Source organism: Notothenia rossii (assembly GCF_949606895.1).
Source record: "Notothenia rossii genome assembly, chromosome: 3".
Taxonomy (NCBI): domain Eukaryota; kingdom Metazoa; phylum Chordata; class Actinopteri; order Perciformes; family Nototheniidae; genus Notothenia; species Notothenia rossii.
Window position 1 is genome coordinate 58,511,480 of NC_136901.1, and position 22,744 is coordinate 58,534,223.

At 38.9% G+C, this 22,744-nt stretch overlaps 2 protein-coding genes across 9 annotated transcripts; one reads left to right on the forward strand and one right to left on the reverse strand.

Moving 5' to 3' along the window:
* Positions 1–3,597: 3,597 nt before the first annotated feature.
* LOC307033829 (uncharacterized protein) lies at positions 3,598–11,561 on the reverse strand. 7 transcript variants are annotated; one of them, XR_013806664.1, is made up of 8 exons: positions 10,215–11,561; positions 9,764–9,824; positions 9,570–9,681; positions 9,107–9,230; positions 8,451–8,927; positions 6,100–8,013; positions 4,950–5,765; positions 3,598–4,560 (listed from the first exon to the last, which is right to left on the reverse strand). XR_013806664.1 is itself a non-coding variant. In XM_079672464.1 (8 exons), exons 5-7 carry the CDS (start codon positions 6,488–6,490, stop codon positions 5,597–5,599), a joined length of 468 nt encoding a protein of 155 aa, XP_079528590.1. In that variant the 5' UTR covers positions 6,491–8,013; positions 8,451–9,230; positions 9,570–9,681; positions 9,764–9,824; positions 10,215–11,561; the 3' UTR covers positions 3,598–4,560; positions 4,950–5,596. The 7 variants fall into 7 exon arrangements, 1 of the variants encoding a protein (XP_079528590.1); XM_079672464.1 differs by having other exon boundaries at positions 6,100–6,293; positions 6,386–8,013; positions 8,451–9,230; XR_013806663.1 differs by having other exon boundaries at positions 8,451–9,230; positions 9,570–9,663.
* A 236-nt stretch (positions 11,562–11,797) lies between these two features.
* On the forward strand, positions 11,798–14,594 carry LOC307032280 (uncharacterized protein). Of its 2 annotated transcripts, none has more exons than XM_079670143.1 (5): positions 11,798–12,921; positions 13,039–13,212; positions 13,346–13,436; positions 13,939–14,111; positions 14,338–14,594. In XM_079670143.1, the coding sequence occupies exons 2-5, from the start codon at positions 13,044–13,046 to the stop codon at positions 14,514–14,516; spliced, it is 612 nt and encodes a 203-aa protein (XP_079526269.1). In that variant the 5' UTR covers positions 11,798–12,921; positions 13,039–13,043; the 3' UTR covers positions 14,517–14,594. The 2 variants fall into 2 exon arrangements, with proteins under 2 accessions (XP_079526269.1, XP_079526268.1); XM_079670142.1 differs by having other exon boundaries at positions 11,803–12,921; positions 13,022–13,212.
* The last annotated feature ends 8,150 nt before the right edge of the window (positions 14,595–22,744 follow it).

The following is a 22,744-nucleotide window of genomic DNA, read 5'->3' on the forward strand; positions in this document are numbered from 1 at the left end:
GAAACATACTTTCCGCCGGTCTCCGCTAAAATCTACTCGTGTCACTCGTGCTCATGTTTTTTTATTAAAATGAACAGCGGAACGTTAGATGCATTCTTTATCACCATCATCATCACCACCATCATCATCCTCATGTTATAGTGATACAGTTAGTTTGTGTTAGTTTATTGGTTCAATACAGCATATCGAGCACTTTTGTTGATGTTGAAGTACAGGCTATAGGCCTGGGGCACTTTCGGATCCCGGGGGGAGCAGCTGGCAGCGAAGCAGTCCAGATAAAACTCTTTCTTCATTGTTTGTTGTGTATTCAGTCAAGCGGGTCAAAGTTACAATGTAAAATTGTAAGTACAATGTAAAGTCCTGTACTCTGCAGGTGCCGGTAAAGAGCAATACAATGACAAAACCTAACAAAACAACTAGTAGGTAGGTAGGCAGACAGACAGACAGACAGACAGACAGACAGATAGACAGACAGACAGACAGACAGACAGACAGATAGAAAGGTAGACAGATAGTTAGACGGATAGATAGACGGACAGATAGACGGATAGATAGATAGATAGATAGATAGATAGATAGATAGATAGATAGATATCATATATAGATAGATACTTCATTCATCCCACATTGTGAAATGTGAGGAAACAAGTATAAACACAATAACATTAAATACAAATGAAAGCAATAGACAGGAATATATGCATATACAGTAGAAAGGACACAATGAATATTATAACATTTAATGTAGCCTTACTATGAAGGCTAACCTAAATACAGTGCTTTTCTACAGATTACTTTATTACTGCACTGGTAAGGTAAAATTAGGCCGATTAATAAGATGTGAAGTGCTTTGTAACTTTGACCCGCTTGACTGAATACACAAAAAACAATGAAGAAAGAGTTTTATCTTGGGCTGCTTCGCTGCCAGCTGCTCCCCCGGGACCCGAAAGTGGCGTATAGCCTGTACTTCAACATCAACGAAAGTGCTCGATATATGCTATATTGAACCAATAAACTAACACAAACTAACTGTATCACTATAACATGATGATGACGATGACGATGATGATGATGATTAAGTAAGAATGCATCTAACGTTCCGCTGTTCATTATAATAAAAAAACAGAGCATTAAACAAACCATCATGCTCTTAATTTGAAATCATGCGGAAATGTCGTCATCAGCGGGCCATCACCTGGTTTCCGAAAATAACACGAGTGACACGAGTAGATTTTAGCCGAGACCTGCGGAAATGTCTCAAAATTCCGTGTGTGTAAAAAGACGATCCACAAGCAGAAATGTGAGATCCACGAGCAGAGATTTGAGATCCGCAAGCGCATTTTTGGTCGACAAATACAAAATGGATTCACAAATGCCTGATCGAAAGTTGTAAATGTTAAAGAGATATTCACAGATCTTTTTTTTATTTGTGAAAATATTTAGCGTATTTGCAGATCCGTTTTACACTTGCAAATTTATTTATGAGTTTGCAAATCTTTTAAATGCATTTGTGGATGGTGTTTTACATTTCCAAATCACATATTTACACACAAATGATTTTTATGTTCACACAAATAATTATGAGACATATCTATGCCCATACACTGGCTATACCACATTGCCCTTCACTAGATGTATAATGTGTTAAGTAGTGATGTTAGGTATTGCGCCGAGGCTTCGGAGCGTGTGTCGAGTAATCCCCAAAGCTTTTTGTGAAGCATGTATCGAGGCTTGTATCGTTTTGGGCCAGTGACGTCATCGATGACAAACGAAGCCTCGCTGCCTGACGATATCACGTGACTGCTTCAGGAAGCGATTCAGATCGGTTGAAGTTGAACCGTTGAACCACAATGCTCATAATACCCATGGTGACATAATAAGAACCATATTACCCTCCTGTACCCGGGCCAGCTGGTGACACGGTGAAATTAAGAGAGCTCAGACCCTCACTTATATAGAGGTCGGAACATGTCATAAGTATAAATGGATACAAGCATAAATAAATGATGGAATAAAAACATGAATGAATAAATACAGGAATAAATATCTTAGAGTGTTTTCAGTGAGATTCAGCGTGTGTGCTGTGGCTCAGCTGGAAAGCAGTTGACTCACGACCGTAGGGTCCCTGGTTCAACGACTCATCAATAAGTATTTTTTGTTGTTTATAAAAGCTACAGCTAAATTAGATAATGTAGTTAATAAATGTATTCTTTGATATGGTTTAGCCTTTCTCAGGCTACAACATGGTTAAGTTTATGAATATTATTAAGGATTACAAATCCCTCTTTGCAATGTTTACGGTCCGTGTACGTTTTGTTAGTTAGATTTTTCGTTTGAACCAAAAGCCAAAAACCGAAAATACCAGCCTTTTTCCGTTTTTTCGTTTTTGATTTAAAAAGAAAAAACGGAAAACCAAAGCCGTTTTCCCATTTGTGTTGTCTGAATCAAAAGACGGATAACGAAAAAACCTAATAAAAAAGGTCAGTGTATGGTCGACGAAGGTACGTTTTAACCGTTTATTTTTTCATTCTAATTGAAACAAAAAAAAAAGCAGAAACGGGTCTTTTTTTTGTTTTTCAATTTTGCCCCAAAATGAAAACACGGAAATTCAGCTCCTTTTTTCGTTTTTCTCTTCTTACTGTTAAAACAAGTATCCCACTCAATGTTTCGTTTCCATAAGTGGGTGTGTCTCCAGCGCCTCCTTGCTTCTGATTGGCTAGGGTGCCCTATGCTTGCGTTGTACTCTTCAAAATAAAGGTTCTACGTCTTTGCCTTTAGACTGCGTTACAAATATACGTATATTATTATATTCATACATACAAGTACAAGTCTGTCCGTATGTCTGTCTTTCTATGTATATGTCTGTCTCTATGTCTTTCTATCTCGATGTCTGTCTGTCTGTCTTTCTGTAACTATATTTTACAGTTTAAAGCGTAGCCACTTTTACTCCACTACATGTATTTAAAACCTTTAGTAACTTTACAGATTTGGATTAATTATGTGAAATGTAATCAACACTTAAATCAGACTTTAGTTCCACCTGGAGTAAATTCACAAGCTACCCTGCAGTGTACAAAGTCATTCAAACTAGCTGCACCTTTACCAGCTTTGAGAACACTTTCATGATCAATCATTATAAAACATATCATATATATTATTCTGAAATGGACCAATCTGCACAACGACTACTTTTACTGTCGCTACTTTCACTATATTTTGATGATAATACTTTTCTACTTTCACTTGAGGAACATTTTGAATGCAGGACTTTTACTGTAACAGAGTATTCCTACACTCTGGTACTTCTACTTTTACTCAAGTACAAGACCTGAGTACTTCTACTTTCACTCAAGTACAACATCTGAGTACTTCTACTTTTACTCAAGTACAAGATCTGAGTACTTCTACTTTTACTCAAGTACAATATCTGATTACTTCTACTCAAGTACAAGACCTGAGTACTTCTACTTTTACTCAAGTACAAGATCTGAGTACTTCTACTTTTAATTAAGTACAAGATCTGAGTACTTCTACTTTTACTCAAGTACAAGATCTGAGTACTTCTACTTTTACTGAAGTACAAGATCTGAGTACTTCTACTTTTACTCAAGTACAAGATCTGAGTACTTCTACTTTTACTCAAGTACAAGATCTGAGTACTTCTACTTTTACTCAAGTACAAGACCTGAGTACTTCTACTTTCACTCAAGTACAACATCTGAGTACTTCTACTCAAGTACAATATCTGATTACTTCTACTTTTACTCAAGTACAAGATCTGAGTACTTTTACTTTTACTCAAGTACAAGATCTGAGTACTTCTACTTTTACTCAAGTACAAGATCTAATTACTTCGACAACTTCTGATTAATGGTTGATTTCCAAATGTTCTGTTGGTGCGTGGATGATAAAATAATAGTGTTTGATTGTATTGCCTTACGTATGCAGCTATTTGCCTGTGTTTAGAAACATAATTAAACATACCATGGACACACATTCAAACTATTTTCCATTTATTAAACATTGCAGATGAACAATTATTCATAGGCCTATAGCTAAAGAAAACTACAACAATAATTTTCTGTATGATAATATCATGGAACCTGGAATTTGAACACACACCACTTAACAATAAACAATAAACTTAACAATAAACGACTGAACTGCTGTCCACTTTAGGGTAGGGCCCTTAAAGCATCCAGTGCTGCAGACAGTCCAGCATCCTGGGTATAAACTGGTTCCTGATCACTTGCCTTTACACATATCTTCTTACAATGCCTATGAGATCCTTTATCCCGTTTTGGAATGGTGCTGGCTCGTTATGAATGGCACGCTCAAAGAGTTCAGCAATGTCCGCATAGTTCCTTGCAAATTCTTGTTCAGCTGCTGTCTGGTGCTCCACAGTGGCAAATGGGTTTCTCCCAAACAGTGACACTCTTGTCAGAGAGGACCCCACGTCCTGATGATAGCAGTCTGCAGTATCTGTAGCTTTAGGCAAAAGATCTGCAGGCAGTCTCTTTGGGCACCCACCATGAGCAAGTTGATCTGGGATACCCTTACCTTAAAAAAAAAACACAAATAAATGGCCATTGTTAGTGTAATGTTACATATCATGCATATCAATGAACCTCATAGCCTGTGCTATTAGTACACTTCTTACAAACTTTAAAAAGCATGTTTTTAATTTGACTGTTTATGTACTTACCAGATATATATGTTTCATGCAATAAGAGCAATCTATAAACTAGATAGTAGATATGTCTTTACTCAGACAATTATTGAAATATTGTAATATATACATGCCACATTTAAACATTTCCATCAACCTAGTGTAAAAAAGGGGATACAGAGAGAAACAAATGTAGGATATAAGTACAACTTATAAAAATGCATAAAGAAGGTCATTTGTTATGGGGCTTAAGTAACATGCTGAAAACTGCTATAAAAACCTTGGATTCTGTGTGCATTCCAGGACTGCACCATCCGGTCAAGTCCAATTTTGGCTACCTGACAGGTAAGAGTGGACACACAATATCGTGTGATGTTGTCTTCGAGGTTTAGTTCCTCCTGGTCAACAAGGTGGTTGAGTGCGCCTTTCAGAGGGTAGTTTACCCTGTTGTTTACCTCTGGCCACATCTTTTCTATAATATGATTCTGTAATTTAAAGTAAACAAAAATGAGAAGAGTCAAATGTAGAGAGCACATTGTAATTTCCCATTGTTCATTTCCCAATTTCTTTCCCAATTTCCGGCTTTGTATTTTATCCATTTCCTGTTGTATCCAGTTCAAAAGTACTGTGTATCTCTCCTATGTCATAGGAAAAAGCTAGCAGTCCCCTAGAGAAGTTTAGTGAACGCCATGGGTCTATTGACAGCTTTATCAGCGAGCAGTTGGGTGAATAATGGAATGAGATCAGAAATATTTTTATTTGTCTCACCACAGGGTAATTTACATGATTACAGCAGATAAAGTGAGGAATAAAACACAAAAATTGCTCCTGTGGGGATTGTCCACAGTATTGAGAATGTAAGTCGCTTTGGATAAAAGCGTCTAACAAGTGACATGTAATGTAATGTATGAACACGTTGATTGCAATTCAGATAAAAAAACAACTCGCCTGTGTTGACTTTGTTTGCATGTATGGCTGTCTGCCTGTGTTATTCCGGTAGTCTGCCAATTTCTCCTGCATGAAAAGAGTCAAGTAGAATTCTTTTCCATGGTCTACTCGGATTTGGTCCCACATTCCATATCGTAGGACAGCACTCCTGCAAAACAGCAATACAAAAGTCTTATGACATGTAACAGAATTTCATGTTTGTTGTTACAACCTAAGCATTGCTAAAGCGAATTTTGTACGCAGTTAACATTTTGATCTCATCAATCAATTACCAAGTAACGTACAATATACAGTGGTTACCTGTCAGTAGTTTTCGATTTACAATATTTTTCCCAAATAAAACTGTTCAAATAAAGCTACATTTAGCCATTGTGTTTTTATTTAGCTAAACGTTTACTAAATTATTTACTGTCTGCTGTTTGCAACCTTTTTATTAGGTTATTATTATATTATTATAACAGAAACAGGGCACTGAAACTTACTGGTAAACCTCTTGATATATGGTCAGGTTGTTTTTCACTGGCATGGTGGAGTGGCTTACAATGTTGCTGGAGAATCTGTCCACGGCAAGGACGTGGGTCACCCCATACATCACCAGTTTCTCGTTTTGGTCAATGTGCAGTTTGTGACCCATGTACTCTGCACTGTATGGCACTGGATTTAAATTCCTTAATCTCTGAGGAATTAAACACAATGTTATTGTTCTCACAATATGTTCACAGCAATGTACAATACAGGAACATCTAGATGTTTTTTAATAATACCTACACGATACCGATCTGCATGATATGGCTGGTTAGTTTCTCTGAGGACACGGCCAACACGCCCCTCTGATGCTCGGATTCCTTTTGAGACCAGGTAACCAGTCATCATTTTTCTTCCATATGTTGGTCCAGTCTGAATTTGTAAACACAAAACTAAAACTAAATAGGACCAAGGTACGTTTTAACTGTTTGTTTTTTAGTTCTAATTGAAACCAAAAAACCCCAGAATAGTTATCTCATTATTATTTACACAATTATGTCCAAAGTTATTTGTGAGTATTTCTGTCACATCATTTTTAAGCCTCAACTCAGCTCCTACGTCTCAAAGAAAACCCATAATTCAGGGCTCGTTACATTTGTTTGTATTGTGAGAATAATCAATATACATATTAAACCGGAACTTTAGTCCACTGATGTATTGTTCCCCCACGGACAAATATCGGGGGTAGTAGCTTCCGGAACCGGAAGTTGCATTGTTTTTAGCATTCACAGTAGGATGTAGCCAGCGCCGTATAGATAGAAGAGTTACGACAGCGGAAGTCCAAAAACGGTTATCGTCACGTGGTTCATGCAGACGAGGATCGTTCCCCGGAAGTTCATGGCAGGCAATGTGAATGCATTGATAACAGGAGATAGAACTACGATTTTTGGTAATTATTAGTGAATAAAGGTTTTGATTTGCAATATTTATAAAACAAATCGATATGTGTATGTATTTACATCAATATGTTTTAAAAAATAAAATAGAATTTGCTAATATTAAGTGATAATATTAGGATTAGTGTGAACAACTAGTTTACATGTTAGGCTAACAGTGCCTTGGTTAAAGAGCCTGTTGCTGTTTATAGCTTTGAATTCTTTAAAACCAATATTATCTTCTTAAACTTGTATGGTAGTCAGGAGCATCACTTTCTAATGTTTATTGATATATTTAGAGGGAGGGGATCTAAAGGAATGCTTCAAAATTCAGATTAGATTAATTTCTACCATTTTCTTAAATTCATGGTAGTTTCAGTAATCCCATGGTAATTGAGGACACAAGTTATCTAAATGACTAATGTCATCTTTATGGCTTTCAGAAAGGACAGGAGACCGACAGGTGACTATCAAAGGACTAACAGCAGCAGCAGCAGCAGCATGATGATGATGATGATGTTAAATGTGTTGTTTTAGGAACATCCATTGCAAATACATGTAATTCAATAAACATTGAATAGCATATCATGCAGTTTGTCTGTGCCTTTTCCTCCATGTTGTCCTGGTTTGCTGTGCTGCCTCCTAGTCGCCACCATGGTTTGCTGTGCTGCCTGGGGATGCTCAAATCGCTCCGAGAAAGGAGTACGAATGTACGGCTTCCCCACTGACACAGAGCGGAGGAAAAAATGGCTGGCTCAAGTCAGCAGGAGCAATTTCACGACCAACAGCAAAAAAATATGTGAGGATATTATATACAAACACCGCATTTGCACTTTTTCACAAAACGAAGACCACACCATTGGGAAAGCTTAATGTTTTGTTTAATACAAAAAAACAGGGAAAGGCTTGAAAAACACAGAGTTGAGACTCAGGGTGCAGGGTGAGGGTCTCAGTACAGGTATTCAGGCTCCATTGAATCCCCCTCTGGTTCTTGTGCTGAAAGAGGGAGTAACAGACAGGAGAAAGGGTTATACACACCTATATAGCACACCTATTGGATGGGAAATTGCCTTGGGGAGATAAGGTGTGGTCTTTGTTCCTAACTGAAGTTATGGAACTTTATTATTTGTGAGTTTAACAAAGTATGACAAATGGCATCAGTAACAGATGTGATATGAATTTCTATAAAGTTGTCTCACATTCTTGGTCATATTTTATATACAGTATGTAATGAGTATAACATGTCCAGTAAGTATAAAGTGTTTCCTAATACTGTGTATTCAACCACTATGGAATATGTATGTGGGCAGACAAAACTGAGTTGTTCTGTGTGTGAAGTAACCTCAAGTCACTCCGCAGGCACATTTTGATGCAGACCAGTTTGTCAAAACAAAAAAGGGCAAGACTAGGCTGAGAGCAGAGGCTATACCCACCGTCTTCGTGCATCGCCCTGTGGTCAAAAAGAGAAGGGCCCCTGCATCACGATTGACCCCGGGACCTGTATCTACAAAGCCCATAGCTCATGATCACAGCTATAGTGTGAAAGGTGACACAGGTATAATAAGTATGAACTCTTAGTAACAAAAGTCATATTTCTTATTTTTAAGTGGTATAATATTTTAAATGTTCGAAAATCTACAGTGCCATGTCTTCTACTTACATTAGTCTCAAAGATTGAGGGAAGAAGGGATGAGGAGACTGAGAGAAAGGAAAGTGAGGGTGAAGAAAGAGAGGACATGGCTAGTGAGGAGAGACAGGGAGGGTGGACACCACCCACTCAGCCAGCAGCCAGTCAGCATACGAGGGAACCAGCAGCCAGTCAGCATACAAGGGAATCAGCAGCCAGTCAGCATACAAGGGAACCAGCAGCCAGTCAGCATACGAGGGAACCAGCAGCCAGTCAAACAGATCTATTAAAAAAATTAAAGAGAAAATTAAAGAGCCAAGAAGGAATCACCAAAAAAGCAAAGTCTGCACTAATAAAAATCAGGAAGGAAAATGCAGCTCTCAAGAAAACAATGAAAATTAGGGACAACAAATATAAGAAAACGTTTTAAAAAGACCAACCTAAGGCATTAGGCAGACTCACCACAAAGGGGATGAAATGGAGCAATGAGACAATTAAGAAGGCTTTAAAAATGTGCTTTGCATGCGGACCAACGGGTTACAAAACTCTGCAGGAATTGCAGATTCCCCTTCCAGGATTAAGGACACTGCAAAGAAGGATGCAATGTGTTGAGTTTGAGCCTGGTGTGTAACAGCTAACATCACTGCCCCTCCACCCGTAACATCACTGCCCCTCCACCTGCCAACATCAATGCCCTCCACCTGCCAGCACCCAGCCAGAGGAGCGCAAACAACAAAAACAAGCAAGGTGTCCCGTCATGTACCTGGAAGTTTGGGTTGGCAAAATGGAGTAAGAGAGGGACTTGAAAAACCTTGGTGGCTCTCTACTCATGTTGTTACAGTTGTCTTGGTTGCAGCTCTCAAGTTTTTTTTTGTTGCCATTTCCACATCTTTAGAAAATATGAAATAAATGAAGTGAAATCAACCTCTTCTCTGGAGAACAAACTTTGATTTCTCTGTCTTGTGAGTTTGCAGTCTTGCAGTTTTGCTCCTCCACCTGTAACATCACTGCCCCTCCACCTGCCATACAGTAGGTTACTAACACGATTACTTATATAATACAGTGATAGAATACATGTTTAGTATACTTACTTATATAAAACAGTAGTATTAAACTTACCTTGTGTTTTCACTCTCACTTAAGTCCCTCTCCCTTTGCCATCAATCCAAAATCAGCTGAGCTGCAACATTATACAGACAGGTAATAATCAACATAACCACAAGGACACAATATGGCTCTGCTAAAAACACTCACTCTTACACGCACCAAAGTTATATTTATCTAATATTTAACTCCCTCCACCCCCGCATACAATCCCTTTTAGAAGACCCTCTTCTCTAATTCAACAACGTTGGACGAAATGACATTAAGAGAACGGAATTTACAATTAAAAGGCTGTTCAACGTGTGTTGCTAACTTGATCCGGAATCCTAGCTTTATCTGTTATCTGTAAACGTTCCCTAAATCTACTAATTTAGGGATAATCCACTGACATCCTTTAATACACATGTTAATTTGAATCAGATGTACTGATAATATCCGCAATATAAATCTTTAAACTTCTTCTTACCTTTAAAAGTCCGTCACGAACGGTCTATTATGCTGCAACTCTACAGCTCTGCTAGCCTTGGCGCTAACTTCCGGGGAACGATTGAGAGGCTCCACGATCCGCCATTGCTGTAAAAAAGTTGTCCATTGGAGTGAACGGAGATGACGTAACTCTCAGTCTATACGGCGCTGGATGTAGCATATCAAGCAGCATTAGTGAAGAGATGGATAAAAACGCATGTAGTTACATACTAAACACACCGTCTCCAACTGCCACTCATCGATGCTAACATATCAACTGTTACTATATGGTTAACTATCATGTATATAGCTATTTAAATGCTTATGAATGGATGTTTAGCTACGTCAATAGAGGGCAACGGAATATGACGCCGCCAACCAATGGGAGAAGACTGGAAGTACCAGAGTTTAAAATCGGAGCTGAAACGTTTATACAGCCCCTCTCCCGTCGCAGCCTCAGAGGAACGTCATGTTTACTATAATTAAAACCCTGTCAATTTTACAAGAAGTTTCTTGGATTCTTTCTGGTCATTTACTCCTCCCAGCATTCCGAAGCCCAACAGTAGGCTATAGAGTCGTGCAGTGACACGTCCTAAAATCATAAATCTTTCGATTCGATTTATGATTATAAAATTATAAAAGTAGGGTAGACATGTGGAGATTATCCGACTGAACAAACCGTGTTCCGTCTCTTAAATGTGTGTCAACCGCAGACATTATTTCGAGCTATTTTCCAAAATCCTATGGCAAAATTGCATAGCTTTTTTGTCGAGGGAACCAGAAGGAACTTACTTCCGGGTTTTAGGACGCTTCACTACACCACTCTATTACTATGAAGTAATAAGTACAGTACTTGAGTAAATCTACGTAATTACTTTACATCACTGAATTAAGCCATAGTCCTACCTCAACTCAACAGCTGCTTTAGCAACCTCTACTTCCAGTTGGGAATCGTGCACTCGCTCTCTGCCTATACCATTTTGGGTAAAAAAGCGACGGATATTTGTTTGGGAGAACCCTTTTGTTAAGCCACATTCATACTGGAGATGATCGGATATATTTTGATCAGTATAACCATATTTTATCATACTTTGTATAACTTCTCTGTAGGCCAACCAACTGGACTCCATTATTATTAATAAGGAGGGTGACTATATTTCCCGCGATCAAACTTTCCTGTCATGCGCACAGCATTCCTGGTGTAAATTGATGGTACACTTACGGCACCATGCCGTAAATGCACCCTGTGTAATGCACACATTACCGCCAAGAACGACTTGTCGGACACGGCGATAGCAATATATTGTTAACAATAAACACGGAGATGGAGTCATACTTTCTTTTCAGAGGCAGCCAGCGAGTTACTCTTAAAATAGAGAATCAGCCGCATTTTTCAGCCCTCTGTATCGCGAATGTCAACGGGGGGGGGGGGGGGGGGTGCTAGTGGAGTGCACGCGTCTCACACAAGCCTAGTTTGGTGATGGTACCCTGGAAAGAAATCTCTGCGTGAGAAATACAAGGTGTGGCGTGTGAGCGTGTGAATGGAGTGAAATGCGTGTGTCTCACGCCAAATGCGTGAGACTTGAGAGCTTTGACCCTTTTGTTAAGCCACATTCATACTGGAGATGATCGGATATATTTTGATCAGTATAACCATCTTTTATCGGACACAGCGATAGAAATATATTGTTAACAATAAACACGGAGATGGAGTCATACTTTCTTTTCAGAGGCAGCCAGCGAGTTACTCTTAAAATAGACGACATGCGCGTCGACAGAATCAGCTGCATTTTTCAGGTATTTTTAAGAGATCCGTGATTAATTATTGATTGAACAGGCACATGGTGTGTTAACGTGTAACAAGCTAACCTTGTTTCAATAGCAATAAAGCTACGAGTCGTCTGGACGAGAGAGTCAGTTAATCATTGAATTTAAAAACAAAACAATATTTAGATATCACATTGTAAATGGGGAAGGATATTATTAGGATGTTATCGGATGTTATCCTTAATTTGGTGCACAAAATAGACATGGCATGAAAAGATGTGAAAAGATTCAATGATAATTATTTTATATGAACTGTTTTGCACAAATAACTGCATAACTATAATTGAACTTTGCAGAAGCGAAACAAGAAGAAACTTAAAAACAGCATTTACTTGGTGACAGCCCTGAGACAATTTAGTCGTACAGTCCAGCAAGACATTTATTTATAAACTATATCAGTGACATTTAGATTGATACTGAGGTCTGATATAGGCATACAAATAATCTTGAGGATTAACTACTAACTGCATGTTTTTTTAATACAATTAATAAACCACTACCACCATTGAAGAAACGACACAAAGGAAGAAATTATGCAAGGACACACATGGAAAGACAAAGAACAATGTAGTGATTGTTTAAAAGGAAATTGTGAAATATATATAACCTGTTATTTTCTTTTAGGTCAACGCAGGTAGCCTTTTCATCACTGATGCCGCCAACGTTGCGGTTTTTCCATTGGATAGTGGGTGTTTCTGCTCCCTAGACCTCTCTGATCACGGTCATTATGAGGTTCATGGGGAAAAACCTGGGGAGACTCAAAGGATCCAGACAGAGCCAGCTGAGTCACGGCCGTTTGCTTTTCGTCATAGTCAGCCAATGTCTACTGCAAACATGAGTCAGTTGACTAGATCAATTAGCACCCCTCGGTCATTTCAAAGGTAATGAGAGGCCCATTTCATACGTTGGCATGCTTTAGAATGTTACGTTTTAGTCCATGTTGCTAACTAAATGTGTGTCACTGTTCTTTTTGCATTACAGGTCAATACATGTGTCAGAAATAATGGATGGAAAGATTGTTTCCACAAGGGTGGTCATGATCAGATTTGTTGAATCAGAGGCAAGCGTTCCACTGATCACAGGAAAAGTGAATGTGGCCATGGGAGACAGTGAGGAGTACATCCTTACAGATACCGTTGGGAATGAAATCGTTGAGTCTGAAGGGACAATTGGTAAATATAATTATTCTATATTTCATTTTCATTTGTGCAAAAGATAATGGTCTGAAAGTGCTATCAGTACAACAATGTGCCCCTTTTAACATTTTATTTTCACGTGTCTTTACTCTTTATTTCTCTCATAAAGGGTCTTTGTACTGGAAGCCGAATGCAAGAAAGATCCATGCTGTTGAGAGCTCTGCTTTCAGGCAATGGCGTCGAAGAGGCTCAAGAAGCAGGTGTGGTTGTATAACAAAACTGATTTTGTCTGGAGAAGGTTGAACTGATCTATCAATAGGGATAATAATGTAATGTGTAAAGAAGGGCTAGCACTCAAACTGAAGGGTCACGATATGCAGCATTTCACTTTATTTTACTCGCTAACAAAAGACTGGCAAAACCCTCTCATTATTTGAAAAAGGCTGCTTTCTGGCCATTTAGCATTTTTGCAGCTCAAGGGCTATATACGTTTGCCATCTGGGGCAGACATGCATAAGCATGGGCTTCACTGTAGCACACCTCAGTACTCTGTGGGTCAGCACATGGTATGAAGAGTCACAGTCAACATCCGTTCTACAATCAGCATTTATAAACAATATCCTTTAAATGTAATTTCTTGTTTATTTAGCATAATCTAATTTGCCATGGAATACATAACTTTCTTTAATCTCTAATAAAATGAAGAAAAAATCTTAAATGACTGCTAATACTTAAACTATTTTCAAAATGTGACAAAAACAGAAATGAGCTATCTGAAGTCCACACACTGAGCAACAAGGTGGAGGAACTGCTGGATGCATCCCAAGGCCTGGAAGAAGTCACCAGGAAGATTTCTGACATAGTGGCAGCCAGCCAGGACTTGGTAGTACCAAGGCCAGAAGTCAAACAGGCATTTAGCTGTTTGATCTGCAGAGGTATTGTTTTCATCTTCTCTTTGAATAATGCTCAGTGTAACAAACAGTATTTAAAAAATAAAACGTATAGGTGCCGGATTTTCATATTATTCTAAGTTAATCTTTTCAAATCTATTTCTGAACAGTATCTTTCTCAGTTTGAGTGCATGCTTCAGAAATACAGTCCATGACATCAATCAGTAACTATCAGCATATCTTTAAAAACCTGTCTTTTTTCTTTTTAAAGACACAATGACTGGGCCCATGTTTTCCTCCTGCTGCCGAAGCATCGTGGGATGCAGGCTCTGTGTGGAGGAGTGGAGGATAACATCTCCCCAATGCCATAAGTGCAGGGATCAGGAGCCAGTGTATACCCAGGTTGCTGGACTGTCTGCAGCACTGGATGCTTTAAGAGCCCTACCCTAAAGTGGACAGCAGTTCAGTCGTTTATTGTTAAGTTTATTGTTAAGTTTATTGTTTATTGTTAAGTGGTGTGTGTTCAAATTCCAGGTTCCATGATATTATCATACAGAAAATTATTGTTGTAGTTTTCTTTAGCTGTATGTTAATTGTTCATCTGCAATGTTTAATAAATGGAAAATTGTTTGAATGTGTGTCCATGGTATGTTTAATTATGTTTCTAAACACAGGCAAATAGCTGCATACGTAAGGCAATACAATCAAACACTATTATTTTATCATCCACGCACCAACAGAACATTTGGAAATCAACCATTAATCAGAAGTTGTCTAAGTACTCAGGTCTTGTACTTGAGTAAAAGTAGAAGTACTCAGATCTTGTACTTGAGTAAAAGTAGAAGTACTCAGATCTTGTACTTCAGTAAAAGTAGAAGTACTCAGATATTGTACTTCAGTAAAAGTAGAAGTACTCAGATCTTGTACTTGAGTAAAAGTAGAAGTACTCAGATCTTGTACTTGAGTAAAAGTAGAAGTACTCAGGTCTTGTACTTGAGTAGAAGTAATCAGATATTGTACTTGAGTAAAAGTAGAAGTACTCAGATCTTGTACTTGAGTAAAAGTAGAAGTACTCAGATGTTGTACTTGAGTGAAAGTAGAAGTACTCAGGTCTTGTACTTGAGTAAAAGTAGAAGTACTCAGATCTTGTACTTGAGTAAAAGTAAAGTACTCAGATCTTGCGCTTGAGTAAAAGTAGAAGTACTCAGATCTTGTACTTGAGTAAAAGTAGAAGTACTCAAGTCTTGTACTTGAGTAGAAGTAGAATTACTCAGGTCTTGTACTTGAGTAGAAGTAATCAGATATTGTACTTGAGTAAAAGTAGAAGTACTCAGATCTTGTACTTGAGTAAAAGTAGAAGTACTCAGATGTTGTACTTGAGTGAAAGTAGAAGTACTCAGGTCTTGTACTTGAGTAAAAGTAGAAGTACTCAGATCTTGTACTTGAGTAAAAGTAAAGTACTCAGATCTTGTACTTGAGTAAAAGTAGAAGTACCAGAGTGTAGGAATACTCTGTTACAGTAAAAGTCCTGCATTCAAAATGTTCCTCAAGTGAAAGTAGAAAAGTATTATCATCAAAATATAGTGAAAGTAGCGACAGTAAAAGTAGTCGTTGTGCAGATTGGTCCATTTCAGAATAATATATATGGTATGTTTTATAATGATTGATCATGAAAGTGTTCTCAAAGCTGGTAAAGGTGCAGCTAGTTTGAATGACTTTGTATACTGCAGGGTAGCTTGTGAATTTACTCCAGGTGGAACTAAAGTCTGATTTAAGTGTTGATTACATTTCACATAATTAATCCAAATCTGTAAAGTTACTAAAGGTTTTAAATACATGTAGTGGAGTAAAAGTGGCTACGCTTTAAACTCTAAAATATAGTCACAGAAAGACAGACAGACAGACATCGAGATAGAAAGACATCGAGACAGACATATACATAGAAAGACAGACATACGGACAGACTTGTACTTGTATGTATGAATATAATAATATACGTATATTTGTAACGCAGTCTAAAGGCAAAGACGTAGAACCTTTATTTTTGAAGAGTACAACGCAAGCATAGGGCACCCTAGCCAATCAGAAGCAAGGAGGTGCTGGAGACACACCCACTTATGGAAACGAAACATTGAGTGGTATACTTGTTTTAACAGTAAGAACAGAAAAACGAAAAAAGGAGCTGAATTTCCGTTTTTTCATTTTGGGGCAAAATTGAAAAACAAAAAAAAGACCCGTTTCTGCTTTTTTTTTTTTTTCAATTAGAACGAAAAAACAAACGGTTAAAACGTACCTTCGTCCGTTTACCAGCCTCCTTAGGCTTTTCAATCACAATCAACTGGAATAAAAACAATATTGTTAACATGAGCATATGATTTTATGTTCGTTGTTTAGAGTTATTCTAAGGCTTTACTCATTGGGAACTCGGTATGAGATAAAGCACACTGTTGAGATGTCCAATCTGCCTGTTTTATACACTTTGACCAACAGGGGGTTTGTGTTCAAATGAAGCCCATGATGAAGCTTCATGAGATGAACCCTTTTGCGAACCAATTGGCTGGAAAGCTTCAAAGCTTCATAAGGCTTCATCTCGCCATCATCACTAGTGTTAAAGTTACCGAAACAGGCAGGGCCCAAATGCAGGTTGAACAGAGAAAAATACCTTTATTTCAAGGCGTAGGTGACAAAAAACAGAACACAACCATGAGAACACAGTCTCAGACAAACGAGGAACCAAAAAAGACAGACAGCAAAAACAGAACTTAAATACACACAAGACGAATCAACGAAACAAGAGACAGGTGAGGAGGGAGGAGAAAACACAGGGGCACCAGGGGGGTATACTACGAAGCAGGATTTTTGCTTAGCCGGCTAACTTAAGAGAAAACTCTGGGTTTCCGGTCCTACGAAGCTGGTTCTCTTTTTAGCAGGCTCGATCTCCATGGTAACTTATGTTGTGCGGCTAACCTGCCCCGTAGCTGCCGTCTGATATCAAGGATGTGGAATAAATACTCAAATGGCTTGCCATAGCTAAGAGCTCAACTCAGTGAAAGCACTGCCTGCTGACCAATCAGAGCTCAGTGTGCGGAGTTTAAAGCGATCAAGTCATATTACAGGAGAAAGGATATACAGAAAAGCTGCCGTTGCAGGAAAGACGGCCGGCAAAAATCACCGACTGTGTGAACGTGAACATTGATAGAATATCACCTCCCATGTTCAGAGCAATCTGACTATTAAAACATTAGCGTTAAGAAAGCTTACTTAAATATCTGCCACAACATAAGTAACCGGATCAGAGTAACATTAAGTACAGTGCGCGGCATATCACATCATAATGTATAATATATTTACTTATCTGAGTCAGCTGAGCCGTATCTGGCCGTGCAACACTTAGGCCTACAGTGTCACATACTGTATGCAGAAGTATTATTTTAAGCAACATATTAAGTTGACGAAACACTCGAGACAAATGTAATTAAAGTCAGATCCACTCGTGTCTTAGACGGGGCAGTGATATCATAAACCTGTTAAAGTACGCATTCAAACACTTTTTCTTTTACCAGCTGTATTCACCTTGCAGGTGCAACTATGTGGCTTTTATCCTGGATACAGTGTATAAGTCATGGATGTTTAAAGTTTAACTTCTTCATATATGTCTAATATTATAGTTGACTTTTCATTCAGGAAGTATGACGCTGCGCTGTCAGTATGCTTCTCCATGTTTGTGATTGGTCGAATGCTCCAAATACCACCCCTTTCATGTGAACGCGCACCTAACTAGATAGGGCACGGCTGGCTTGAGCGATCCACTTGATAACCCGCTTCGTAGTACCGTTTAGCGAGAGCGCGTATGTTTTGGATTAGGCCAACCGGCTAACTCAAACATATCCAGGTTAGGTTGAACCAGCTTCGTAGTACAGGCCTCAGGTGAACACAATCAAGTAAACAGGTAGGAGGGAACAGGTAGGAGGGAACACACACAGAAAGGAAACCAAGGACAGATCTAAACAAGACAAAACACAACGCAGACAGAAAACAAAAGACAGATCTAAACAAGAAAAAACACAACACAGACAGATCGTGAAATAATGAGCTGCACTAAACTACATCTTAGCATTTAAAATACCTAGCCATTCTTTTGCGGTTATTTTGGTGAAAGTAACTCAAAAGTAATATAAAAGTAGAGTAACTCATTACATTTCAGAGACAGTAATATTGTAATGTAACTTATTACTTAAAGAAGACAGTAATAAGTAATATGTACTGTATCACATTTTGGAAGTAACTTGCTCAACACTGCAAAGGACTGGAGTGAGATGACATTTAGGCCCCATTTTCGGAGACGAGACGAAAACGAACCGAATTTGATATCAAAGAAGTCTTCCATCCACACGGAATCGGCTCAAGAAACGTGTCCGTCCACACGAGACCGCTCGACCTGCTGGAGACGCTGTAGTATATATGCCGGGCCTGTAAGTGGCGCTGTACTTCCGCCACAAAACACACCAAAAACAGCGAAGAAGACCGATGACGATTATTATTATTATTATTATTATTATAATTATTATTATTGCTGCTGATGGTTGTGGTAGAGGAGCTGTAAATGTTGCACAAACTGTACCATGGTCAGTAGCGTCTGGAGCATGAACGCAACTCTGTGATCCGCCATTCTTGTTGATGTTCTTGTTGTTGGCGAAACGCATCAGCAATGACGCGGGTGACACGGGGGTGAGCAGGGGAGGTGGGGAGAGGCGGGGCTATGGCGTCATCGTTTTCAGGGAATGATCGTATAGGGCGTACACACGGAGCTGCAAGCATTTCGTCCTCAGACCTACACACTTTGGGAGCCATAATCAAAGGGTATCGGATTTGGGCTCCGAATCCGCGTTTCCGTGTCGGCCTCGTGGTCGAACCGTCTATACCAGGGGTGTCAAACTCAAGGCCCGTGGGCCAAATCCGGCCTGCGACTTCATTTTATGTGGCCCCGCGAGAGCTTGCAAAGAATATAATACGTTTATTATACGGTTACATGAGACTTTACAGAAGCAGATTGCCCATAGACTACATGTCCCACAATGCATCTCGTTTTGTGACATGCACACTGAAGAGACTTGCAATTATTTGCCCTGGACTTCTGCTTTCAGACGTAGTTGATAGTTAATTACTAAGTTATTATCCTATCCAATAATAATCCAATTCAGAGGCAATAGTGTAATATAATACATTATTTTATATATATATATTATATATTTATATAGTTACAACTGTGCAACCATAATGCTAATGTGCCCGCGGTGAAATTGAGTTTGACACCCCTGGTCCAGGGTTTCTGCCAGGATTTTTTCTCGCCGGTCAAATGTCCGGACACAATTTATTTTACCGCACAAATTTGAAACTTACCGGTCATGTTTCAATAAGAATTAGAATTGTGTAGCAGAGTTTCCGTTAGCAGGTCATAACCGGACTCTGAGCAGATATGCTGATGTTTAAAACTCAGTTAATGGGAGTAATTTTTATATTCCTTCAGTTTATAATCTTAACAGATCGAAAAATTCAGATTCATTTTTCAATAAATGATTCCACAAACAACAAACAACATAATTATTACATTCAAACAAACTACTTGTAGTAGATGAAGTACATTATTCAAAAGTTTAAATTAACTTTGAATTTTTCCTCCCTCCCTCCCTCTCTCTCTCCTGCCAGCCCGTCAGTTTCTCATGCAGCGCGCTAAACAGTGGGCGGGGCTTCAGGTGATCATGCAGAGCTGCTGTCTCCCTCACTCAGCAGCTGATCTGATCTCTCTCGCGCGTCCGGTTATACTTCACTCGCGTTTATGTCCATATCGATCAGATCCAGCTCTCCTGATCGGCCTTTATAGAGAGCATCGATCAAACTGTTAAGAGTGAATATCGGCCGATAATGACCGGCGGCCAATCAATCGGAGTATCGGACATTTTGACCAGCAGGTTTTTATTAAATTTTACCAGCTAAAAACCAGTAATTACCGTCTAACGGAAACCCTGCCCTGGTCTATACGATAGAGAACGTTAGCGGATTCAACTGATATCGTATCGTCTCCGTATAACATTAGAAATCCACCATCAAAAAGGCAGGGAAAACACCGGGAACAGGAAGGAGCTGATTGGCTTGGAAGACTAACGACTGATTCAGAAGAGGTGTGTATGTGAAGTAAAACAGGAAGTAAAACCAGACGAGATTAAAAGTTGAGAATGTCTTTAAAATAAAAACATAATTAATATAAAACATGTCCTTTATTTCTGAAGTTAGTATCACACAAAGCAGAAAGGTACAACATTGTTTTGATACTGATAAAGATTTTCCGTGCATCTCTCAGTAACCTATAGGGAGACACATACATCATCTCTACTGGGTGAGATTGCTGCATGTATTATTAAACAAACTCAAAAATGTTTCAAATGTATCAAAAACTCTTTAAATAAGTTTATATTAACATTAATGTGCACCTGTTTGTTCTGCGGCACAGAGGCATATATTGGCACAAAGAAATGAGAAAAGATAAATGGGCCGAGTCCGACCCCATTTCACTCTGTGTTGTGTTGTGTAGTCTCAACCTGACTGATGCATTGGCTTCAAGCCCTTTTATACCAGATGACTTGTTGCAAGCAGATGTTCTGTGCTGTATTATCATTAGTAAAATATTGTTTGTGAATAGGACCATGAAATTGAATAGTAGTTGCAAGTGATTCCAAATTCATGGTGTTATCAGCGGTCTTCCTGTATATGGCCCTTAACAGAGTGGGGAAGGAATGAGTCCTAAAACCCAGAAATGAAGTAGCATTATGGCAAATCCTGTTCCCTCATTTGAAAGTCAACGGTTTTTAAATGTTTTATTTTTTTGTTTAGATTAATAAAAAAACAGGGGTTTCTAACAAGTGACATAATGAGACCACTAAACGTCATCACACTGAACATTGCCCGCTTTAGCCTAGCGGTGGTTACAATAAGTCATACAAGTGTGATGTAGTTCATTTGTAGCTCAACGTTAGCTTTTCATCTCTGGCTTTAGCATTTAGGCTTCAATTATTATAAAAGTGGTGTTAATAGGTGGGGATTAACCTGTCAGTCAGTAGGGGAACCAATCGGACAGCCCACTCTTCTTGGTCCCAACGACAGACATGTGCAATGCGTTCGAAGGTGGTGAGAAACTGTTCACAGGGTTCCTGCAGGTTTCACCAACTCAAATGTAAGACTTTTTGAGACAACTTTGAATAGAATTTAAGACCTATTTCACCGCAAGAAAGTATGAAGGAAAATTGATATGAAAGAAGAAATACGTCCCATAATTCATTACAAAGTAAATGTATTCATGTTCAACATAAGAACGATGACTGAACATAACAGTACACAGAACTCTGTTAGCGTGTTAGACAAAAAGTGTGTGTGTTTGTGTGTGTGTGTGTGTGTGTGTGTGTTGTTGGGGCAGAATCTCTGCTCCGCGCCGTTCCTATATGAGCGGGTTCTCAAAAGAAGGAAAAATTCAAAGCAGCCAGGATAAGGGTTAAACAATAATCTGCTTTAATGGTAAAACATACAAATACATCACCGAATCACGAAGCACTCTGCAGAGTAGTCCGGGCTCAGGTTCTACCACCGTGTGAGACATGTCTCAGGAACGGCCAGTCAGAAACAAGAGCCCCGATCTTCAAAATGATCACAACATTTATACACAGAGTTCACTTCTGAGCGAGCTAGACAGTGAGTTGGCAGTGTTCCATTGGTCGGTTTCCCTTCTGGGCGGGATCCCAGGTAGTAAGTCAGTTTGTTGATTCCATCGTTTGCTTCACAGTGTATGTGTGTGTGTGTGTGTGTGTGTGTGTGTGTGTGTGTGTGTGTGTGTGTGTGTGTGTGTGTGTGTGTGTGTGTGTGTGTGTGTGTGTGTGTGTGTGTGTGTGTGTGTGTGTGTGTGTGTGTGTGTGTGTGTGTGTTTCTGTCCCTCTGCCCTCAGGCAGATCCCCCAATCAATTATTTGGAGTCATGACAGAGGACTCTTTGACAGGACACATACTCATTCCCCCTAAACATTTTCAACACACACATCCTATCATGTATCTTTAACAGAAGTTAATTGTTCTTATCGCTTAATGGCTTCCCTGAACATCCCTTCACCCCAAAGTCAGCTTACTAGGAATGAATACATTTTATTGATAAGCTCAAAAGGACCTTTATCTCATTTACTGCTGGGTGACCCAAGTCTCAAGGCCTCTTTTGGGGTCTGTAGGAGATAAATCATTAATGCTACAAGGCTTCAACTGTCTTTTATCTGAGGCACATCTCCCTTTGGGCTAATCAATATGGGTTTTAGCAATTAGCAGAGGAAGCTAGAGACTCAGGGCCCCTTCCTTGCTGGGAACTGCAAAGCAGATGTCAAAGGTCATAAAACCACCCTTCTGACTACACATGAAAAGTGGAAGAAAAGACTATTGCTTTAATTTATTATTACTAAGTAGTGGGACATTGTTTCAGGAATATATGAAAAGCCTCTCTATTATTTAAAGAGTAAAAATGCACTTTCAAATTTAACACCCACGAATATATAAGGTGACATTAAAATGAATATACCAGATTGAACTTTCCTGCCATAACACGTTACTTTAATACTTCAAATAATTCAAATAATCCTTCAGTGTGTGTGT

Bases quoted from the DNA above. Each gene is read 5' to 3' on its own strand.
- LOC307033829 (XM_079672464.1), bottom strand. From the start codon at position 6,490: ATGATGACTGGTTACCTGGTCTCAAAAGGAATCCGAGCATCAGAGGGG. The intron at 6,294-6,385 runs GTAGGTATTATT...TTAATTCCTCAG, and splicing joins ATCATGCAGATCGGTATCGT to AGATTAAGGAATTTAAATCC. The intron at 5,766-6,099 runs GTAAGTTTCAGT...GCTGTTTTGCAG, and splicing joins ATATATCAAGAGGTTTACCA to GAGTGCTGTCCTACGATATG.
- LOC307032280 (XM_079670142.1), top strand. From the start codon at position 12,860: ATGTCTACTGCAAACATGAGTCAGTTGACTAGATCAATTAGCACCCCT. The intron at 13,213-13,345 runs GTAAATATAATT...TCTCTCATAAAG, and splicing joins TGAGTCTGAAGGGACAATTG to GGTCTTTGTACTGGAAGCCG. The intron at 14,112-14,337 runs GTATTGTTTTCA...TTCTTTTTAAAG, and splicing joins TAGCTGTTTGATCTGCAGAG to ACACAATGACTGGGCCCATG.